The sequence below is a fragment of the Papio anubis genome, chromosome 7, assembly GCF_008728515.1.
Source record: "Papio anubis isolate 15944 chromosome 7, Panubis1.0, whole genome shotgun sequence".
NCBI lineage: Eukaryota > Metazoa > Chordata > Mammalia > Primates > Cercopithecidae > Papio > Papio anubis.
Window position 1 is genome coordinate 25,749,908 of NC_044982.1, and position 20,429 is coordinate 25,770,336.

At 35.4% G+C, this 20,429-nt stretch overlaps 1 protein-coding gene across 15 annotated transcripts in view; it reads left to right on the plus strand.

Moving 5' to 3' along the window:
* Window positions 1-20,429, plus strand: part of CEP128 (centrosomal protein 128) — a 449,960-nt gene that overhangs the window by 22,737 nt on the left and 406,794 nt on the right. For 11 of the 15 annotated variants that reach the window (XM_021941917.2, XM_021941915.2, XM_021941927.2 and 8 more), the window contains 5 exons: window positions 4,847-4,991; window positions 8,145-8,306; window positions 10,332-10,418; window positions 18,616-18,742; window positions 19,780-19,901. In XM_021941917.2, the coding sequence (XP_021797609.2) occupies window positions 8,160-8,306; window positions 10,332-10,418; window positions 18,616-18,742; window positions 19,780-19,901 (483 nt within the window). In that variant the 5' untranslated portion in view covers window positions 4,847-4,991; window positions 8,145-8,159. Of the gene's footprint in view, window positions 1-4,306; window positions 4,522-4,846; window positions 4,992-8,144; window positions 8,307-10,331; window positions 10,419-18,615; window positions 18,743-19,779; window positions 19,902-20,429 lie in introns of those variants that run through there. The other 4 variants (XM_021941920.2, XM_021941923.2, XM_021941921.2 and 1 more) reach the window with 3 other exon arrangements.

The following is a 20,429-nucleotide window of genomic DNA, read 5'->3' on the forward strand; positions in this document are numbered from 1 at the left end:
TGAAAAAAACCCATGAAACCATAGCATGAAAATCAGATGAGGGCAGTACTTCCCTGGTAGAAGGATGCAAGAGCTGAGCTTATTTGGATCCTGTCTACTTTTCTCTGAGACAGTTTTTAATTGGATTCTATTTCGTTGTCTCATCCACCTGTCAAACTTATGTGCATCCTTCAAGATGAGTGAAAAAATCCTAACCTGACTCGCCAAGGATTTTGTTGTATTACTTAACTCACCATTTACAATACACTTAAAAGTCTTTCTCTCCTGTCAAAGACTATGACTTATTTATTTACTTTCATCTTGTCATTTCTAAATGTAGTGACAACTCATTAAATGATGAAAAATCAATTTAAGTATCTGATTCTGTTTCCTAATGTATTATGTTCACTAACATAACAGAACTGACTGGTGGACTGGACAGTTTTTGATTTTGATCTTTTATAAATTTGCCAAAAGGCTTTGAGCAGATGAAGTTACAGAAGAGCACCGATGTAAAGAAGACAGGTACAATTGTTAACTGTTTCTACATGGTAATGTCTGCTGGCTTGTTAACTTTTTCACTTGAAGGATGAGGCAAAGCTCTCAAGTCCTACAGCTATTGAAACTCTATTAGTCCATTTTCACACTGCTTTAAAGATACGACATGAGACTGGGTAATTTATAAACGAAGAGGTTTAATTGACTTACAGTTCCGCATGACTGGGGAGACCTCAGGAAACTTACAATCATGGCGTAAGGTGAAGGGGAAGCAAGCTTGGACCTTCTCATATGGTGGCAGGAGAGAGAAGAGTGAGGAGTGAAGAGGGAAGAGCCCCTTATAAAACCATCAGATCTTGTGAGAACTCACTATCATGAGAGCAGCATGGAGGAAACTGCCTCCATGATCCTGTCACCTCCCATCAGGTCTCTCACTAAATGCATGGGGATTATGGGGATTACAATTTAAAATGAGATTTGGGTGGGGACACAAAGCCTAACCATATCAGAAACAGTGAGAAATACATTCTAAAATTTGAACTTTGTTAATGATTAAGCGTAAAATACACTCTCAATTTTCCCTTACCCCCTACATATCAACACAATTACCTTGAACATCTTCTTTGAGGACGATTACCTTGGACAGGGACAGCTGAGGCACTTGGAGGCCACAGAAGCAATCACCTACTTAACATGCACTAGTCAGTCTTTGTGAAATATCACCCCTGATGCTGGGTGCTTATCTTTTATGGAACAGCTTGCAAATCTTAATTGTTTTAAACTGGCTCAGAGGCAAAGAGATTTGGGAATCAATAAATTACAACTCTCATACATACAAATGTGCATCATTATAATAAAGACAATCTGATGGCTCTTTAGGTCAAATAACAAAAGGGGTGGACTTGAGTTTGTAAAGGCTCATTGTCAATCCTCTTATTACAAGGGTTGAATGCAGTTTTACTCTCTTTAGTCGCAGTATTCAAGTTTGCATATGGGCATTTGTTTTAGATGGATAGATCCTCAGTGGGAGTGAATTGATGAGGATTCGTTATTTGCTCTGGTGGCTGTATTTTTTCTTTATAAGGTTCATTAAGACAGAAGCAACAATATTTATGCCTTTAAATACTGATTTGTTGGGAGCAGCTAAATAAGCTATTCTAAGAATTGTAATATCAGACCCAGAGCTTGCTCTAAGATTCCAGACTTTCTCCCAAGGTCAGCCGTCTTAGTCTTCTCTAGAGATTTGGAAAAAGCTCACGTCTGAAAAGTAGACAGCACAAATATTGTTGCTTTCTTATTAATAAGAAATTTTGTTGCACCAGCAGCTGGTAGTAATCTGCAGAAGAGTGTTTACTGTTTTTTCTCCAGTTGAAAGAAATACCTTTCTCAGCTTTAACCAGAATTTAGGTATTTCTGTTTCTTTAAATTGTTATTCAAGAGTTTGGTCATTCTTCAAATTTAGCAGTTCTTCCTTTTCTTTCATCAGTGTGTGATGCTGAAATTTCTTATGATAATGAGGGTAAATTTCTTATCTAATTGAACTTTTTTCTTTTAAATCTTTAAAGGCAATGATGAAGATTTTCCTTGAGCATACATAAATGTTTTTTTCTACTAGTCTTAATAATTCTTCTTTGGGCTTCAAATTATAATAGTGATTAAATATAACTTGTGGACCATTTTTAATTTGTTTTCCAAAGTAGAATTTGATTGCACAGGTGATGTTGCTACACATTAGGATATTTTTATATCCTCCAATTTTTACGTTCATTCTAGTATTTTAGAATGTTTCTTTAAGTGAGTCATCTTTGAATCTAGTGACTGCACTTCACTAAAACTACAAAGAGAAAATAATATAAATTAAAAGAAATTTTCTTTTAATTCATAAACTCATGATAAATGTTTCCTTTGGTCAGTGAATGCTCTTCAGTATGAAATAGTAGAGATTGGCCCTGTGATCGGCTCATTTCTTCAGCTCATCAGTTGGTGAGAACTAGTGGCATGGCCCTACCTAGGTAGATGCCAGGGGACTAGGAAATAAGGTCAAGAAGTTGCCAGGGAGGAAAAGGACACAGTTACCAAGAAAATGGAAGTTCTGAATATAGAGCTTTTATTTAATTACATTTTCTGGGTTGACAGCCTGTTAATCTGCTGTCAGCCTTTTAATCTGCTATCTCTGTAGAGATCTTTAAATTTGTTTAATTTGTTTTTGTTTCTTTTAAGCACACATTTTAGTTTTCTCTCTGATTATACATTAATGCAAATCACTGTAGAAAATTCATGAAATGTAGGTGTTTTTTTTTTTTTTGAGATGGAATCTCGCTCTGTCGCCCATGCTGGAGTGCAGCAGCGCAATCTCGGCTCACTGCAACCTCTGCCTCCTGGGCTCAAGTGATTCTTCTGTCTCAGCCTTCTGAGTAGCTGGGATTACAGCTGCATGCCTCCATGCCTGGCTAATTTTTGTATTTTAGTAGAGATGGAGTTTCACTGTGTTGTCTAGGCTAGTCTCGAACTCCTGAGCTCAGGCAATCCGCCTGCCTTGGCCTCCCAAAGTGCTAAGATTACAGGCACGAGCTACTGTGCCCAGCTGGAATGTTTTTGAAAAAACAAATCAGCTATAAACTCTGGATAGTAAATCTATTTTTGTTCCGTTTCTCCCTACTCCCCCTTTATCTCTGCCCTTCCCCACACCTCTAAATTTATATATTGGTTGTCCTAGCTTATTTTTTGTTGTTTATAAGAGAATACCTGAAACTGGGTAATTTATAAAGAAAAGGGCTTTATTTCTTTCAGTTACGGAGGCTGAGAAGTCCAAAGTTGAGGGGCTGCATCTGGTGAGAACCTTCTTACTGGTGAGAACTGTCTGCAGAGGCCTGAGGCAGCATAGGGTATCATCTGGTGAGGGGGCCAAGCGTACTTATTTGGTCTCTCTTCTTAAAAAACCACCAGTGCCCACTAATCCATTACTCCGTGTATAGATTAATCCATTCATAAGGGAGGAGCCTTCATGACCCAATCACCTTTTGAAGGTCTTACCTCTCAATACTGCCTCATTGGGGATTAGATTTCAGAGTGAATTTTGGAGGGGACATTCAAACCATAGAACTGGTCATTTATATACACATACAGATAACATATAACATTTATTATGAAATTGGAATTCATGCCTTTATCCCGTGCTTTGTCATTAAATGTTCTTCAGAAACAAATTTTTTAATGTCTGTTCATTGTATAGATATACCTTAGTTTAACCATTCTTGTATTTTGAAATTTGAGAATTTGAGTTGTTTTTATTTTGCCTCTATTACAGTAAATATTTTTTGTATATAAATTTCTATATGTATTCTAAATCATTTTATTAGGAGAAATTTTTGGAAGTGTAATTACCAGGGCAAAGGTATAAGCTCTTCTTGATACTTATTACCTACTGACATCCAGGCAAGTTATTCAGATTTGCATGTTCCCATTAGGAAAGTGTAGAAGTGCTCCTTCCCCTACAACCTCGCTAACCATAGACGTTACCATTTAACAGAAAACAATTACATAGTCTAGAAAAGCATCTTATTGTTTAAATTATATTTCTTAGATTATTAGGTTAAATGTCTTTTCATGGCCCTGAATATTTGTTTCCTTATGTGACCACTCTCAATATGTTTTTATTGACATGAAATGAAATAATAGGTACACTTTAATTGAGGAAACTATTTTCAGAGGCCCGGTCAGTTTTCATTATTGCCAGTGATATTACTATTTACCATTCTTTTATAAAATTAGTTTTTAATTATAGTGTAAAATAATACGTTGTTAATGACAAAAGAAGAGTGTATAATTGATGCTTATTGCTTTGTACTTTTCTTTCTGAGTCAGTTATATTAAGGGGCTCTCAGGATTTTCTTGGCCTCCCATGTATTCTGCTGTAGGTTCTGATTACGTGGTGTGAGCCTCTTGCCAACTTCAGCGGCCACTCCATTCTCATCTGCTTCTCCCTCCATCAGTCCTGTGTCTGGGGTGTAGTGGTGTTGGCTGATGATAGATTGGTGACTCTTGGTAAGGATGGACTTCTGCCACTATAGCTGCCTTCTGTGTTGTGGCATGAAGGGTTAGTTAGGTGCTCTGTTAGCTAGCTGTGGGAATCATGTTTGACCTTGTGTTGTCAGTAACAGTGGAAGAAAATGCCAGATTTTTATCAACAATGAAAATAATCTAACTTCTATTTTTTATTATAATGAGATTTTAAAATTTTACTTAGTTTAACATTTATGAAGCGTATGTAATTAAAGCCCTTAGATAGTTGCTGAATGTTTCATATGCTTAAAAAAAGCCATGCCAATTTCTCAGATATATCTCATCTTAAATCTTGATGTCTCTGCAGGAGTTCCATCAGATGCAGGAGTTTGAACATCTTTTATTGCTTACAGTAACTTAACTTTATAGCTGAAGACTTTGTGTGTGTGCTAGTGAAACTCATGCCAGAACGTGTGATTCTGTCTTAGTAAAAGTATGTAATCCTAGTGGGGGTAAGTGAGAGATCATTTTTTTTTTCTTGTATTATATGATGATTGGAGGTAATTTATGTTTATGTTGTTCTTAATTTTATTTTATACCAGTCAGATTTTCTGCTTTAGAGTTAAATTCAGATGCCCCCATATCTTTACTTGTTAATATTTATCAATTCAGTGCAGTGTGTTTTTTATAAAAAAAGACTTTGAGGTACCCATGCCTGTGGGAATAGTATAAAAACAGCCTGGAGAGTTATACATGAAATCATGCTGGTGATTATCCCTGGGAAAATGGGGCAGGAGTAGTACTGGGTGAAGGAGGGGTGGCTGGAAGGTACTAAGACTTTATTTACAGTGTTCTAAATATTTCACTAAAAACTCTCAAAGGTACATCTGTCAGAATGATAATATTTATTAGTTCTTGGTGGTAGATACATGCATATTTACTTTATTAGTCTGTACTGTTTTATATCTTAAATATTATCCCCAAATTTCAGTTATAATTATTTTTAGTCATCTTGAAACTTAAATTGTCTACATAGTAGAAGTGTCTGACGTGCCATTTATATCTGGTGAAGTTGTCTTCAGATAACTGATTATTATTAAAATTTTGATAGTCTTAGAAATATCACGTCTCAAAAACAGTTATTTTGTTTCTTGTTCTCATTAACAACTGTTATAGTAAGCACATTGGCTTTTTCAATATTAACTTTTTATTCTGCCTGATTTCTTATCTTCAGTGATTTATTAACTTCAGTCTAGTTTCCACAATTATGACTTGTTAAAATGAAAATTGTTATGCTTTAAGCTATAGAATTTTGATATGAAAGAGACAGATGCCAGACATAATTATTATTTTCTCTTATATAAGGGCTAAAAGGAATAAGGAAACAAAAATCCCTTTATCTGGGACCCATGGATTGATTTGTTTCAGGGCTTTATTAAATGTATTAGTATAGATATGTCTCTTAGTTTTTTTCCTGGTGCCTAGTTAAGATTTTTATATTATTACTTGATAGTTCCCTTTTTTCTTGATATTTTTATGCTAACATGAAATGAAAGGGAGTTGAGGAGACTATAGACACATGTAGGCTCTGGCCTGCACCTGCAGTCTTTAGCACTTTTTGTTAATTGTTAAGATTGATAACTCTTCGGATAAACGGACAGCAGAGCACAGTGGGAAGAACATAGTATTGAGGACAGAGAAAGCCAGCTGAATCTTGGTTTTGCATTCTACTTATAATTACTGTAGGGAGTTGCATGTTATTTTATATCTTTTAGCAGTAGCATATCCTCTATAAATTGGGAGTTAATAGTATTCACTTTAATAAGTCGTTATGAGAATTAAATTGGTTTGCCTTATGCACAGTAACTGGCAGAATAGCACGTTCTTACAAAATGTTGATCTTTTCCTGCCTTCACTAATGGAAAACGCTTGATGGGAAGTACTGTAACTTAGAGTAAAAGATGTTAGGTTACGTGGCATAGATTTATGAGATGCATACAAGTCATTTCCTAAGTTTAAAAGGTGAACATTATATGTAAGATGTCTTTTCTTCTAAAGAAAATACTTTTTTCCTTTGGACTTAAGCATTGTGAGCCAGAAAAACCAAAGCCAAACAGTTGCTTCAGTCTTAATTTCTTGTTCATGTTTCCTTATGGTGGGAGGGACTGACATCATGGGTACTATACCTTTGTACTTACATGTAAGAGAAGACAGGCAAGAACCAGAGAAGACAAATGCAGAAGGAAGTTAAGAGCTCTGGGCAGAGGAGAAGCATGGGTGTTCCGACAGGATGTTCTCTAACCCTGTCTTAGCTAGTGTGAAGAAGCTGGATATTTCGCTGATTCTTTTTTTTTGATACAGCAGTAACAGACTGTATTTCATTTTAAAAAACCTAAGCTTATGGCAAGGTTTCTTGCTTGTTTATTTGTTTAGTTATATTTCATCTAATATTTTAAAAACACAATTGCTTTCATTAAATGCTTTAGGACATGTACACGTTTAGCAAATTCTCTTTATTTTCTCCTTAAATGTATGATCAGTGTACTTCCAGATGCATTCAGAATAAAGATCCTGGAAGTCTAAGATACTCTATTATTCAAGAAATGTTTCCTCAGGAGACTGAGGCAGGAGAATTGCTTGAACCCGTGAGGCAGAGGTTGCAGTGAGCCACGATCGTGCCACTGCACTCCAGCTTGGGTGACAGAGTAAGATCCATCTGAAAAAACAAAACAAAAAAGAGAAATGTTTTATCACACTGTATTTAATCAGCCAGCAAAATGGCCATGTAGATTTTAGAAAGATTCTAGCAATTAATGTTAAAGTAACATTAACCCACCATTAAGTAGAAAATGAAATTATTGGGATACTCAATACACTTTCACTTTTTATCAGTTGAGTTTCTCTGATGCTTCTTTGTTCTGAACTTATTTAGTTTCTTCAACTTCTATTAAAAGGTTTCCTGAAACTTTTGAGGTTCCCTTGCATGAAATAATTTTTTTAATGCATTAAATAGAAAACTGAGGCAAGGATGGAAGAAAAGCATGTTTAGAGAATTATCTACTGATGCCTATACTCAGGATGTCCGGCTTTCTATTTTGGTGGAGATGTTGAAGATGCCACCTTCTCACGTATCTGTTATTGTAGAATTTGGACCTGTATTACAGCATTTGTTTAATTCTACCGTATTTTAAATCAAGGTGCATGAGATTTGTCAGTGTACACTGAATGAGACCGTCTTGTGGTAGGTCTTGCTATGTTCTTATAGTAGAATGGACATTAGGCAAATATTAAGATACCTGCCGGTCCTAACTTTAGAGACTATCTGTGTTTTTCTCTCTACCTTACGGTGTTGTTGGTAGGATGAAGTGAGGTACTAATAATTTGGAAGCATTGCATGAATCCAGGGGATTATTATCACTGGACTTGTAAACATGACCAAAATCATATCTGAGGAATTGCTCCCTTAAAGCAGAGAAAACAAAGGAGGGAGAATTACATGGGGAAGTGACTTCTTGTGTTTTTAAGCTATGTATGTAGAAATTACAGTGTACAAAATAACTAATGGGTTGAACATAGACAAGAGATCAAAAGTAAACAGTTATATTAGTCTTTTATTTCTATGCTTTTTCCTGTTTCATTAACCTTGACCTATATTTATTTAAAAGGATTTGTGTACATCAATGGCAGAATCATCCAGCGAATCAGATCACTTTCGCTATCGTGACCGATTGAGTCCATGGGCTGCCAGATCAACTCACAGGGGAACTCGAAGTCTTCCTACAGTAGAAGTTACCGAGAAGGTCAACACTATAACAAGTACTTTACAGGTTAGTTTAACAATGGTTGCATTTAATAGTATTTAAATAGTTTGAGCTGCTTAATAGTTTCAGTCAGTGGATTAGTTTTCTTGCTGCTGTAACAAATTACTGCAAAGCTAATGTCTTAAAACAACACAAATTATTATCTTAAAGTTTTGTATGTCAGAAGTCAACAACTGGTCTCATTGGGTCTCGGAGTGTTGGTCGGGATGTGTTCCTCTCTGGAGGCTCTAAGGGAACAATCTATTGCTTTGCCTTCTCTGGTTTCTAGAGGCTGCTCACGTTTCTTGTCTTGTGGCTGCCTTCCCTCATCTTCAAAGCCAGCAGGGAAGGGTTGGAAGGGCCAAGCCCTTCTCACATCCTATGACTTTACTTCTCCTGCCTCCCTTTTCCTTTTTTACGGATGTTTGTGATTTCATTGGGTCCACCCGATAATCCAGGAGAACCTCTCCATCTAAAAGTCTTCAGTGTAATCACATTTGCAAAATCCCTTTTGCCATGTAAGGTATACATACACAGGTTGCAGGGATTAGGACTTGGATATCTTTGAGGGCCATTATTCTGCCTATGACAGTTGGTAAAGATATTTGAAATATGTGATAGGTGATGGAGAGTGTTTTAGGATAAAGCAGTATTTCTAAATAAAATATTGTGAGAGTGAAACCAGTAGAAATGATGATAGTTTAGCTTCTCATGGGCATGTGCCTTTAGAGAAATTGCTTATTTTGGTGAGGTAGATTATTTGTGGATGAAAATAAAGAAATTCCATTTTGATGTAGAGGCTAATTTTTGCCAGTATTTGGAGGTTTGAGTTAAGGCATTTTGCTTCTTTTTCCTAGAAAGGGCTTTAGAAAAGAGGTGGGGGAAGGGTAACATAGCTATATGGGAGAAAAGAAAACTCAGAATGTATTTCCTACTCATTAATCCCTTACCTTTGCCTTAGCCTGGCTAAGCATGGATTTTGGCTTTTAATTGCTTTGGTTAGTATGCTTAGATAAGAAGAAGATAATTTTTGGTGGTGAATGCTTTGATTTGAAAACCAGAAGACCTATCCTTTTTAAACTTATTTAAAGTAACATCATGGGCTGGGCTGGGCATGGTGGCTCATGCCTGTAATCCTAGCACTTTTGCTGAGGCTGAGGTAGGAAGATCGCTTGAGCCAGGAGTTTGAGACCAGCTTTGGCAACATACTTAGACTCTGTCTATACACAAATTAAGAAAAAAAAGTTTAGCTGGGCCTAGTGCTGTGTACCTGTAGTCCCAGCTAATCAGGAAGTTGAGGCGGTAGAATTCCTTGAGTCCAGGAAGCTGAGGCTGCAGTGAGCCATGATCATGCCACTTCGCTACAGCCTGGGTGGCTGAGCAAGACCCTTTCTGATCAATAAGTAAGTAAGTAAGTAAAGTAAGTAAAATGTAAGTAAAGTAAAGTAAGATAACAATACAATTTTGCAGTATGAATTCTTGTACTTTCCCAACAATGAGACACATTAATAGGTATATATTTTTGAAAGAAATATCTTGATTAATCTCCCAGGTAAAATCTAGCATATTTAGATGAGAACCATTTCTGTTGTGATGAAAATTAAATTTGTTATTTTTCTTCTCATCAAGTTCTGAGGTAAAAGAATAGTTGAAATAACATTGATCTTAATGATTTTCTTCTCTCGCACACAGTCTACTAGATTTGCTGTTTCAGGATTCCTTTTCTATAAAGAGTGTGAATTGGTTGAAGGGCACAAATTGAAAATTGTGATTCTAAGAATTAATGGTTTGTTGCCAACTTACTAGGGAACCTTGAATAACGATTTACATTATGTGCTGCAGATATTACACAAGTAAATTGCAGTCGGATTTGAGTTTCTCTCAGTGGTGTTAAGATTTATTTAATATGTATGAAGTACATTGATATTCAACTTAGCCATGATAAAATTTATACATTTTACAAACTGTTGACTTAGTTGATTGACATACTACTAAGATCAATTAGGAAAAAAAGTATTTGGAATAATTAATTCAGTCAATTTTCTTTCTCAGGATACCAGTCGGAACCTGCGACAAGTGGACCAGATGCTTGGACGATACCGAGAATACAGTAATGGACAGGCGGGTGCGATAGAACATGTGAGAAACTACATATGTTTGGATTTTCTCCTACCCAACATTTTGGGAATGAAGTGTTTTGGGGAATGGGATGTGAACTAAAGGAAATAACCATTGTGAAACACTTTAGATTTTAAACTACTTTATTGTTTTATAGTTTAAATTTAGGTTAGCTTGTCAGATGGATTGCTAACTAGCTTATATAAATTAGATTCTATTGAATTTGAAGGCTTTACATCAGAGAGAGAGAGGAATTCAAGACATGAATTTAATGGAGACTTGGTAAACTTAGGCCATGGAGAAACCCCTCATGCAGAGTTAAGAATTTCAAGGATGGTTTATTTTAAAGTAATAAGTGTTCATTGTTAAAACAAAAAATGAAAAATTCCTCTCTCAAAGCCCCTTTTAAATTTTTTAAAATTTCAGTTGCTTTAGTGGAACAAATGGTTTTTTGGTTTCATGGATGAATTGTATAGTGATGAAGTCTGGGATTTTAGTGTACCTGTCAGCCACAGAGTGTGCATTGTACCCAATAGTTTTTCATCTTTTACCCTGCTCCCAGCCTTCTCCCTTCTGAGTCTTCAGTGTCCATTATACCACTCTGTATCCCTTTGTGTACACATAGCTTAGCTCTCATTTGTAAGTGAGAACAAGTGGTATTTTGTTTTTCATTCCTTAGTTACTTCACTTAGGATAATGGCCTCCAATTCTATCCAGCCTCCCTTTGAGCCCCACTCAAAAAAGAGGTAACAATTTTGAGATCTTCATGTTTCCAAACATTTTCTATGTATTTACAAGCATATGTACGATTTGCTTTAAAAATGGAATCGTATTAAATATAATGTTATACAACGTTTTAAAATTTAATAATGCGTATCACTTTCCATGTAAGTTTGTGTAGCACTACTTCATTGTTTTGAATGGTTATACAGTATTCCATAGTATGAATGTATCTAGTTTTTCTTCTTATTATAAACATATAGCAATGACCATTATTATACACACCCATATATATGTCTTTGTAATCCTGTAGGATTGCTAGAAGTAGTATTGCAGGGTTAAAGGATATGTGCATTTAAAAATTTGCTGGATATTTCAAAATTGCCCTTTCAAGGATGTTCCAGTTTATACTTACTTTACATGCGGCTGTAAGAAAGAAATGTACTCCAGAGTTCTGGAATAAAGTTAATAATGTATTTTTAATTAATGTGTTGCTAATTCTATCTTCTACCTCTCTTTCCTTTGGAATTGCTTACTTCTGTCCTGTAAACTCTTGGAAAACCAATTTATTCCTTCATGTTTCCAATGATGGGTATATATACAATGTAATGAAAACACTAAAATCACATTGTATGTGTAGCTATCATTGGAAACATGAAGGAATAATGATTGTTTTATACATACCTGTGTTGTATTGAATTGTCACGTAACTCCCAAGTTGCAATTGATGACTTGTTTTTTTTTTTTTTTTTTTTACAAAGTAAAGGTATAGTCATCATTAATCACTTGTAATTGCAAGCTAATTGGGTGTAGGGAAACATATCTTCCCTCATAAGGGTTTCTACTATTTTTATTTAGAAAATGAGTTCGGACATCCTTGTATTTACAGCATTTTTATGATTTATGATGTACTTGACTAATGGAGCTCTATAGACTTTGTTATATTTGAGTAACTCATGAAGTGTTTCAGATTCATTACCTTATTAATAATGGGAATTGAGTCTTTGCTTTTTAATTTATTAGTTAAAAATTGAAAACATTCTTGTTAACCATTAGCAGAGTATAGTCCTCCTTTGTAAAGTTGAGTATTAGATCCCTACTTAGGGTGTCAAATTTCCTTTGAATTGGGCAGTTGGGAAGTTAAATTATGTATACCCAATTTTAGGTATGATATATTCCATAGCAGTAAATATTGTAATGTTAAGAAAGCAATTTTCCGTGAGGGACCCATTGTCATCAAGTCTCTTTGGTAGGCCTAGAGTTGAATAATGCTGAACTTTCTGAGGGAATAGTTTTTTTTTTTTTGAGATGGAGTCTCGCTCTGTCACCAGGTTGGAATGCAGTGGCCTGATCTCAGCTCACTGCAACCTCCGCCTCCCAGGTTTAAGCGATTCTCCTGCCTCAGCCTCCTGAGTAGCTGGGACTACAGGCGCATGCCACCATGCCCAGTTAATTTTTCTAGTTTTAGTAGAGATGGGGTTTCACCATGTTGGTTGGGATGGTCTCGATCTCCTGACCTCGTGATCCGCCTGCTTCAGCCTCCCAAAGTGCTGGGATTACAGGCTTGAGCCACCGCGTCCTGCCCGGGAGTGGTTTTATAAATGGGAAGTAAATAAACTCAACAGATATTTCCATTTGCGTTGTAAATACATTTTTAGGGAATGACAAACTCTTTTAAATATCTTCTCCAGATTAAAGCATTCTATTTCATCATTCTGTTTATTTTTTACTTTTATTGTCATTGCCTTTAATCATAATGATAAACAGTGTCACTTACTGAACAACCAAATCTGTCTCAGGCACTGTTCTAATTGTTTTACATAGATTATCTTATTTCATCCACAAAATAAAACATGTAAGAAAGTTATCTGATGGGATGTGAAAGATGCAGACAGGAGTGGGGGCAGAAGTGAAAGTAGTACAGCAGAGGAAAGCAAACGAAGCTTTTCTTTGGTCCTTCTGAATCACAATATTTCTATTTTTAAATTTTTATTTATTTACTTATTTTGAGACAGAGTCTGACTGTGTTATCCAGGCTGGAGTGCACAGGTGCAATCACAGCTCACTGTAACCTTGAACTACTGGGCTTAAGCAATCCTCCCACCTCAGCCTCCTGAGTAGCTGGGACTCCAGTTGTGTACCACCATACCTGGCTACTTTTTACTTTTTAATTTTTTAGTAGGGATGGGATCTTACCGTGTTGGCCAGGCTGGTCTTGAACTCCGCGGCCCAAGTGATCCTTCTGCCTTGGCCTCCCAAAGTGCTGGGATTACAGGCGTGAGCTACCATACCCGGCCTGAATTATAATGTTTTTAATGATCACTTCTGTTTTTTGGAGTACCCATTGTTGCCCAGATGATCTCCTTTCATAGATTTAGGTTGCAATGTAGTCAATCCTTTTGAGTTTTATATGCATTCTTTTTCAGTTCATTAACCTTGTGTTACATTTTGTTTCTAATCAGAGTTTTTCCAAATAGAGACATCAAAAGGCTTTCGGAGATCTCTGTGACAATTTTAAAACTTAGTATTTTATTTTCATTGTAATGTAAAAGCATCTACAGTTATTTTTCAATTCATTTACATATCAGTTTCCAAAATAATTGATTTCCTACATCTTCTTATGGTGACCAATGACTTTTTTACCCCTTGAGTATCATTATTAACTTATAATTTATGCATATTTAAAGTGTTTTCATCCATTGCAGTTAATGTTTTTATTTATGCTCAAATTGTTTTATCTTTGGCTAGAGGAAGCCTACTACATGCTTAAATCTGAAAAAGCATGTCTTGATGGTTTGGATAAACTACCTGTGTTAGTCCATTCTTGCATTGCTATAAAGAACTACCTGACACTGGGTAATTTATAAAGAAAAAAAGTTTCACTGGCTCACGGTTCCACAGGCTGTACAGGAAGCAGCTTCTAGGGAGGACTCAGGAAACGTACAATCATGGCAGAAGGCAAAGGGGAAGCACACATGTCACATGGCCAGAGTAGGAGCATGGGAAGGAGCGGAGAGGTGCTACACATTTTTAAACAACCAGATCTCATGATAACTCACTCACTGTACAGTACCAAGTGGGGATGGTGCTAGACCAGTCAGAAGAACTCTGCTCCCATGATCCAATCACTTCTCACCAGGCTCCACTTCCAACACTGGGGATTATAATTGAACATGAGATTTAGGTGAGGACACAGATCCAAACCATAGCCATTCAATTCCAGTGCCCAAATTTTATTTGCATTTATACTGGTACACAGTAGTTTCCATTGTTTCAGGTTAATATCAAAAGAACAGAGGGTGAAAGAATAGACCTAATCTTTAAATAATGCATTTATATCAAGTGAGGTATTGATATACATTATATTATGTTCTGTGATGTCCATTTTACAGTATTTCAGACAGGGGAAAGTGGGGGAAAATAGGATCATCATTTGGTATCTGGTGAGGTAGTCCTACTAGACTCGAAAGAATTTACAACATTGTAGTTAGTACCACAGTCTTGGGTGAGATTGATTAATTTTAGGAAAGTAATGTCATCCATCATAGAAAATTAATGTTAGATTGAGTTTTATTAATATTATCTTGTTTTTATTTAATTTTGTTTGGTTCGGCTTTACACCTAGTAAGGTGTTATAATCTGAAAGAGTTTAAAACAATTTTTATGACTTCATACTTTATGTCTTTATTTCTTGGTTTTTGTGTTTTAGGAGTTACCAAATCGGCTCCATACATTATTAAATTTTGTGCAGTGTCTGTTGTGTTGTGTTGTGACTACTTCAAGTGTAGATTTTAATTCTATTACATTTTTAGTTTTATGTTTTAGATGCAAGAATTGTTTTTGCCATAATGCTCGGAAGAGTAATTTAAAATAGCCTTTGTTTCATTCATCTCCCTTTACATTACATAATTTTATTTTTTGGACCTTATAAATCATCCTGTTCATCTTCAATGGCTTTGGATATATCTTTTTAGAGTTTTAAAATGGGGTTGACAAATCGTTTTTGTAATTTTTGTATTTTTGAAATAGTTTTTGAACATCTTTTATTCTTCTTAGATTTTGGGGAAATGTTTCATTTCTCTTGTTCTTTAATGTTCTTCTGTATGTCTCATGGTAGCTTTTTTTCTTTTGGTGGCAGGGAGTGTGTGTGTGTGTGTGTGTGTGTGAGAAAATTCATTTTATTTCTCAGCTTTTAGTTACAGCTTAGGATTTGTTAGCAAATAAGCCTACATAAAAAGGATGCTGGCAAGATCTGCTTTTGGCATTGGTAGATAAGATTATTTTCGATCAACTCTTCTACTGAGAACAACTAGAAACATGAAAAGAAAAGTAAAAAAATAATATTATGAATCCATCAAAAAACTACTAAGGCAGTAAGGAATTTTGTAGTCAGGATCTGGCAAAAAACGTAAGTCCAGAAGGGTAAGTCTTATATTTGGGACTTTTTTCCTCCTTCAAGGTGATGGCTGATTCCTAAAGAGGCGGATTAAAAGCAGAGAGGCTAGGATCAGAGTTATCAATCAACTTAAGAGGCTTGGAAGAGCAAAACTGGAGTTCAGGAGCCCTTCAGCTTTAATGGAGACCCCAAAGGGTGACAGTATAGGCAAAGTGGTGAATTGGAAATGAGAAGTGATAAACTGAAAATAGAACAGCCTTCATAGTAACAGAAGCCTGTCCTTGAACCACTCAATTCCTAAGTGGATTAAGGTGATTTGATATTGCTAGTGACCCCAACCTGACTTTCTATTAGAAACAGAACCAGATTTTTCTGAAGAAAGATGTCATCCTCTCAAACTTTAAATTATCTCTACAGCTTTTCATGTAAAATGTCTATCACATGATAAAGAATACACAGACATAAGAGAATATAAAAGGTATCTGAAAACCAAGGGAAGAAGCAGAAAATAGAAAAATATATGGGACTATAAGGTAACCATGAATAGCATGTTTAAAAAATTAAAAGAAAAAATTAAGAGATTTGGAAAATAACTGAAAACTAAAAGGAACCAAATGAAAATTTCAGAAACTGAAAAATAAGATAAGTAAATAACCAACTGACCTTTAATGAATGAAGTGAACAATAGCTTGTGTATAGTTGAAAGAGAATTCATGAATTGAAAGACAAACCAGCATAAGATATCCAAAAAGACTGGAAGAATGAAAGATTGAAAAAAATGTAGAAAAGAGAAAAGAAGACATATAGCATTTGGTAAAAAGGTATAACTTAAATGCAGTTGCATTTCCAGAAGGAGAGGGGAGAGAGAATGAGGCAAAAACAATATTTGAAAAGATGATGCCTGAGAATTTACAACATATGAAATTTATTAAGCTATGGATTTTCCGATCTCTATGGATCAAAAATGGAATAAATACAAATAAAACTGTACATAGTGATACATAATAAAACCACTGACAAAGGTAAAGAGAAAATCTGAAAAATAGCTAGAGCTAAAAGGGCATATTACCTTCAAAAAGAAGCAGTAGTAAGAAATGATAGCTGACTCTGCTTTCAAAAGGATACTGAAATTGAGTTTAGCTTGAAAGATGGAAATAATAAACACAGCAAAAGTTAAGAGAGCTGATTTTACATTTTTGTTCTGACACTAATTTGTATGATCTAAAGTCACTTTATATTTCTAGTCTGTTTCTCATGTTACAGTTTGAATTTGGGCTTTTAAGCTTTAACATTGTTTAGTTTTATTCTGATAATTTTGTCATAGATTACTGATATACTACTTTGTGGTCACTGCGGAAGATCTCTGGTCCACTTATGTGTTATTTTATGTATGTGTAAATTACTCTGAAGGTAAACCTTGATTTTCCTGGGCATCATAGTATGTTTTGTGGATTGATGCTGAGTTGTTTTTTTTATTTTTATTTTTATTTTTTTTGAGACAGAGTCTCACTCTGTCACCCATGCTGCAGTGCAGTGGCGCAATCTCAGCTCACTGCAACCTCCGCCTCCCAGGTTCAAGCGGTTCTCTTGCCTCATCCTCCTGAGTAGTTGGGATTATAGGCGCCCGCCACCATGCCCGGCTAATATTTTGTATTTTAGGAGAGACGAGGTTTCACCATGTTTGCCAGACTGGTCTTGAACTCCTGACCTAGTGATCTAGCCATCTTGGCCTCCTAAAGTGCTGGGATTACAGGCGTGAGCCACCGCGCCCAGCTGATGCTGAGCCTTATAGCTGGCTGGTGAATACTCAAGGCAGGATGGTATCGTACATATCCCAGTTTAGGGAAGGAGGAAACAGAGGGATGTGGAAATCCTCTTTTTTTTTTTTTTTTCTTACAGAAATGAGAGGGACAAAAGAAGTAGATTCCTGAAATTCTAACTCTACTTCTTTTAATACAAATTGTTTCAATTTTAGTTCTCCAGAACAGCCAAATCCAAACAGCCAGACTGAAAAAGGATTTGCTTTGTTTGTGACTCATATTCTGTTTCATCTGTGCTTTTCCTTCAGTTGAGGCTCCTTTCTTTCTGCTCGTTTCCCCAAGTAAAGCAACTTGTTCTCCCCATAAATGGTGTTTTACCTTTTAACGCTGGCTGAATTTAGGAAACCCTGTCTTCTCAGTGAATCGTTTGGTTTATATAGAATGTCAAATTCTGTTTAAATAGTTATAGATGACTTGTTCCATGGATCCATGCATTATGTTTAAAATTACTTTCTGTTCATGCTTGAATAAGATATCTAGACCCGAAGTTTCCCAGCAATTCAGGATGTATGAATTTTCTTCAGCTTTACTCTTTTTTTCCCTGGGGTCTTAGTCGAATCCTATTCTCAGGTCTGTAATTGTTTACAGCTCTGAACATTATTCTCAGTATTTAGCATGTTTTTATTTAATGTAGCTCTTTAAGTCTAAAGATATGTTTTTGTACGTCCCCTGTTGGCTGACTCCTTAATAAACTGAATAAAGCATTTGGACAACTGTAGTTTTTAGTGTGTACTGGCAGTCTGATATCTGACCCAATCATTTTCTGGGATTTGGAGCCTTTGAATGACTGAAAGAGGTATTCTGCTAATACAGTTGGACAGTGTACATTGTTTCAGTAGCAGCTGTCACTGTGACAGCTGTTCAGTTTCCTATTTGTTGTAGACCTGGAGTTTCTGAAGGAATGTTTAGAAGGGAGGAAAATTTTCTGTCTTCTTTCAGTTGTGTTGACCTTGTTATGTTTCTTCACATGAGTGGTGCACCAATTAGACATTTCAATTTGGTTTTGTAAGCCCTTACACAGTAGACATCTTTTCCACATCTGGCAATAAAAAATGGAATAGGTAGTGAGTGACAGATGCCTTTTAAAACCAGATTTTAGTATTGGTTCTTAAAATATTTGTATTTACTATTTTTATATTTTAAACATAGTTTAACATTTTCTGATATATTTTTTGGGGGGAACCCAGATATTTCAGAAATAGCTTTGAAAATCTTTGGTCTATTTGTATTTGGAAGTTGTTTAGGAAGAATAATGCTTCATTCATTATATTCTTTAAATTAGTTAAAAGAAAGCTTGGAACAATCAATCGACCAACTCCGGAGTCAACGTTTATTGAGAAACTCAGGAGGGAGAAGTATTTCTGTTACAAGTTTGAGTGCAAGTGACCTTGATGGTGGCACTGCGCCAGGTAAACACTTCAAATGTTCTGGAAAACATTTTTTTGTTTTAAAAATATTTTTGAAGTAGATATTGAATACATTTAATTTTTGGAGAAATATGACCCATGCATAACTTCACGCAGATTGGATATTGGATGATAGAACATGTAGTTGTCCAGGATTTTATAGTACATAATTTGAAATATATTAAAGGATTTTTGTTGTTATAATGTTTTTTTCCTCAGACTCTGTAGACCACATTAGAGCTTTACCTGACGAAAACCTGGATTTAATTGTCTGCTGCCAAAGAATCAAAACAAATACATAAATAAGATTCACTATGTGATACACTTTTTAGGTTAAGTATCTTGGCCTAGCATAATACATTTCACATGTCTTATGAAATATCCTGTGATACTTGTTAAGACCAGATGAACTTTAGTCTTGGCATGCAGGTGGATATGAATGACTAGCTTAAAGGTTATGACCGTTTGTCCTAATTAATCTTACTTACACTTTTGTATAGCACTGAGATTCATGTTTGAATCGAAAAGCCTGCAGTAAGGGGAGACGATTTAGATAATTGAACATTGGTACCTTACATTGTTAATATTACTGTTGATTGTGATCAAAATGATTAAAAATTGGGTACTTTTTATGTAGTTAGTTTTTATTTTTATATGCCGTTCAGAGTGTAGATTACGTAGTTTTAAAAATTGTGTTTTTTAGTATTAAGTTATATTAAGGGGCCATACAAGTTTTTTATTTAGCAATTTATTATTTTTCTATGAGCAGATATGTTGCTTCTTTGGAAAGTATAGCAAATTGAAACTTTGGAGTGTTCTATTTCCAGGTTATTTCTGTTTTTCATTTTATCTGCTTTAAGAGCACAATTAATGCTAATTTGGTGGAACTTTATAGCCATAGCAAGATAGTTGGGAAATAGTCTGGGTTAGGGACATATGTATATGTATATCCATGTCTGCCTTGTTTGTACTGAGTAAAATTTTAGATTGTCTCTTCTATGCAGTGTTTTAATACCTTCCCTTTTCTTTCCCTTGTGAAGAGAGCCATCGTTTTCCACCTACCTCACCTCTCAAGGACTATGGGGATCCACTGGGTATTAAACGAAATACCAGATCAAGAACTGGTGTCCGCTTTGTTCAAGAGACTGATGATATGACTCAGGTACTTTGTACAATTCTGTAATTTGTGTGCAGTATTTCCTTATGTTTCTATTGTATACAGATGACTAACACTTGAACTTTAAGTTTATATTTTAACCAATTTGATCATTAGTAACTTTATACTGATCCCTTTGATTTTGAACCAAGTAAATGACTTTATTTTACTTTTTATTATTTTTTTCTTATTGAAAAATCATAGTTGTATACATTTATGGGGTATAATAAGATGTTTTAATATATGTATACAATGTGGCATGATTAAATCAAGTCAACATCTATCACTTTGCTTATCTATCATTTTTTATGGTGAGACATTTGAAATTTATTCTGTCAGTTATTTTGAAATATATAGTACGTTATTATTGACACTGGTCACCCTGATGTGCAATAAATCTCAAAACCTATCCCTCCTGTCTGTCTGAAACTTTGGACTGTTTGATCAACAACTCCCCTTTCTCCCACCACCTTCTGGTAACCATTATTCTCCTCTATATTTCTATGAGTTCAACTTTATTAGAGTTCATATACA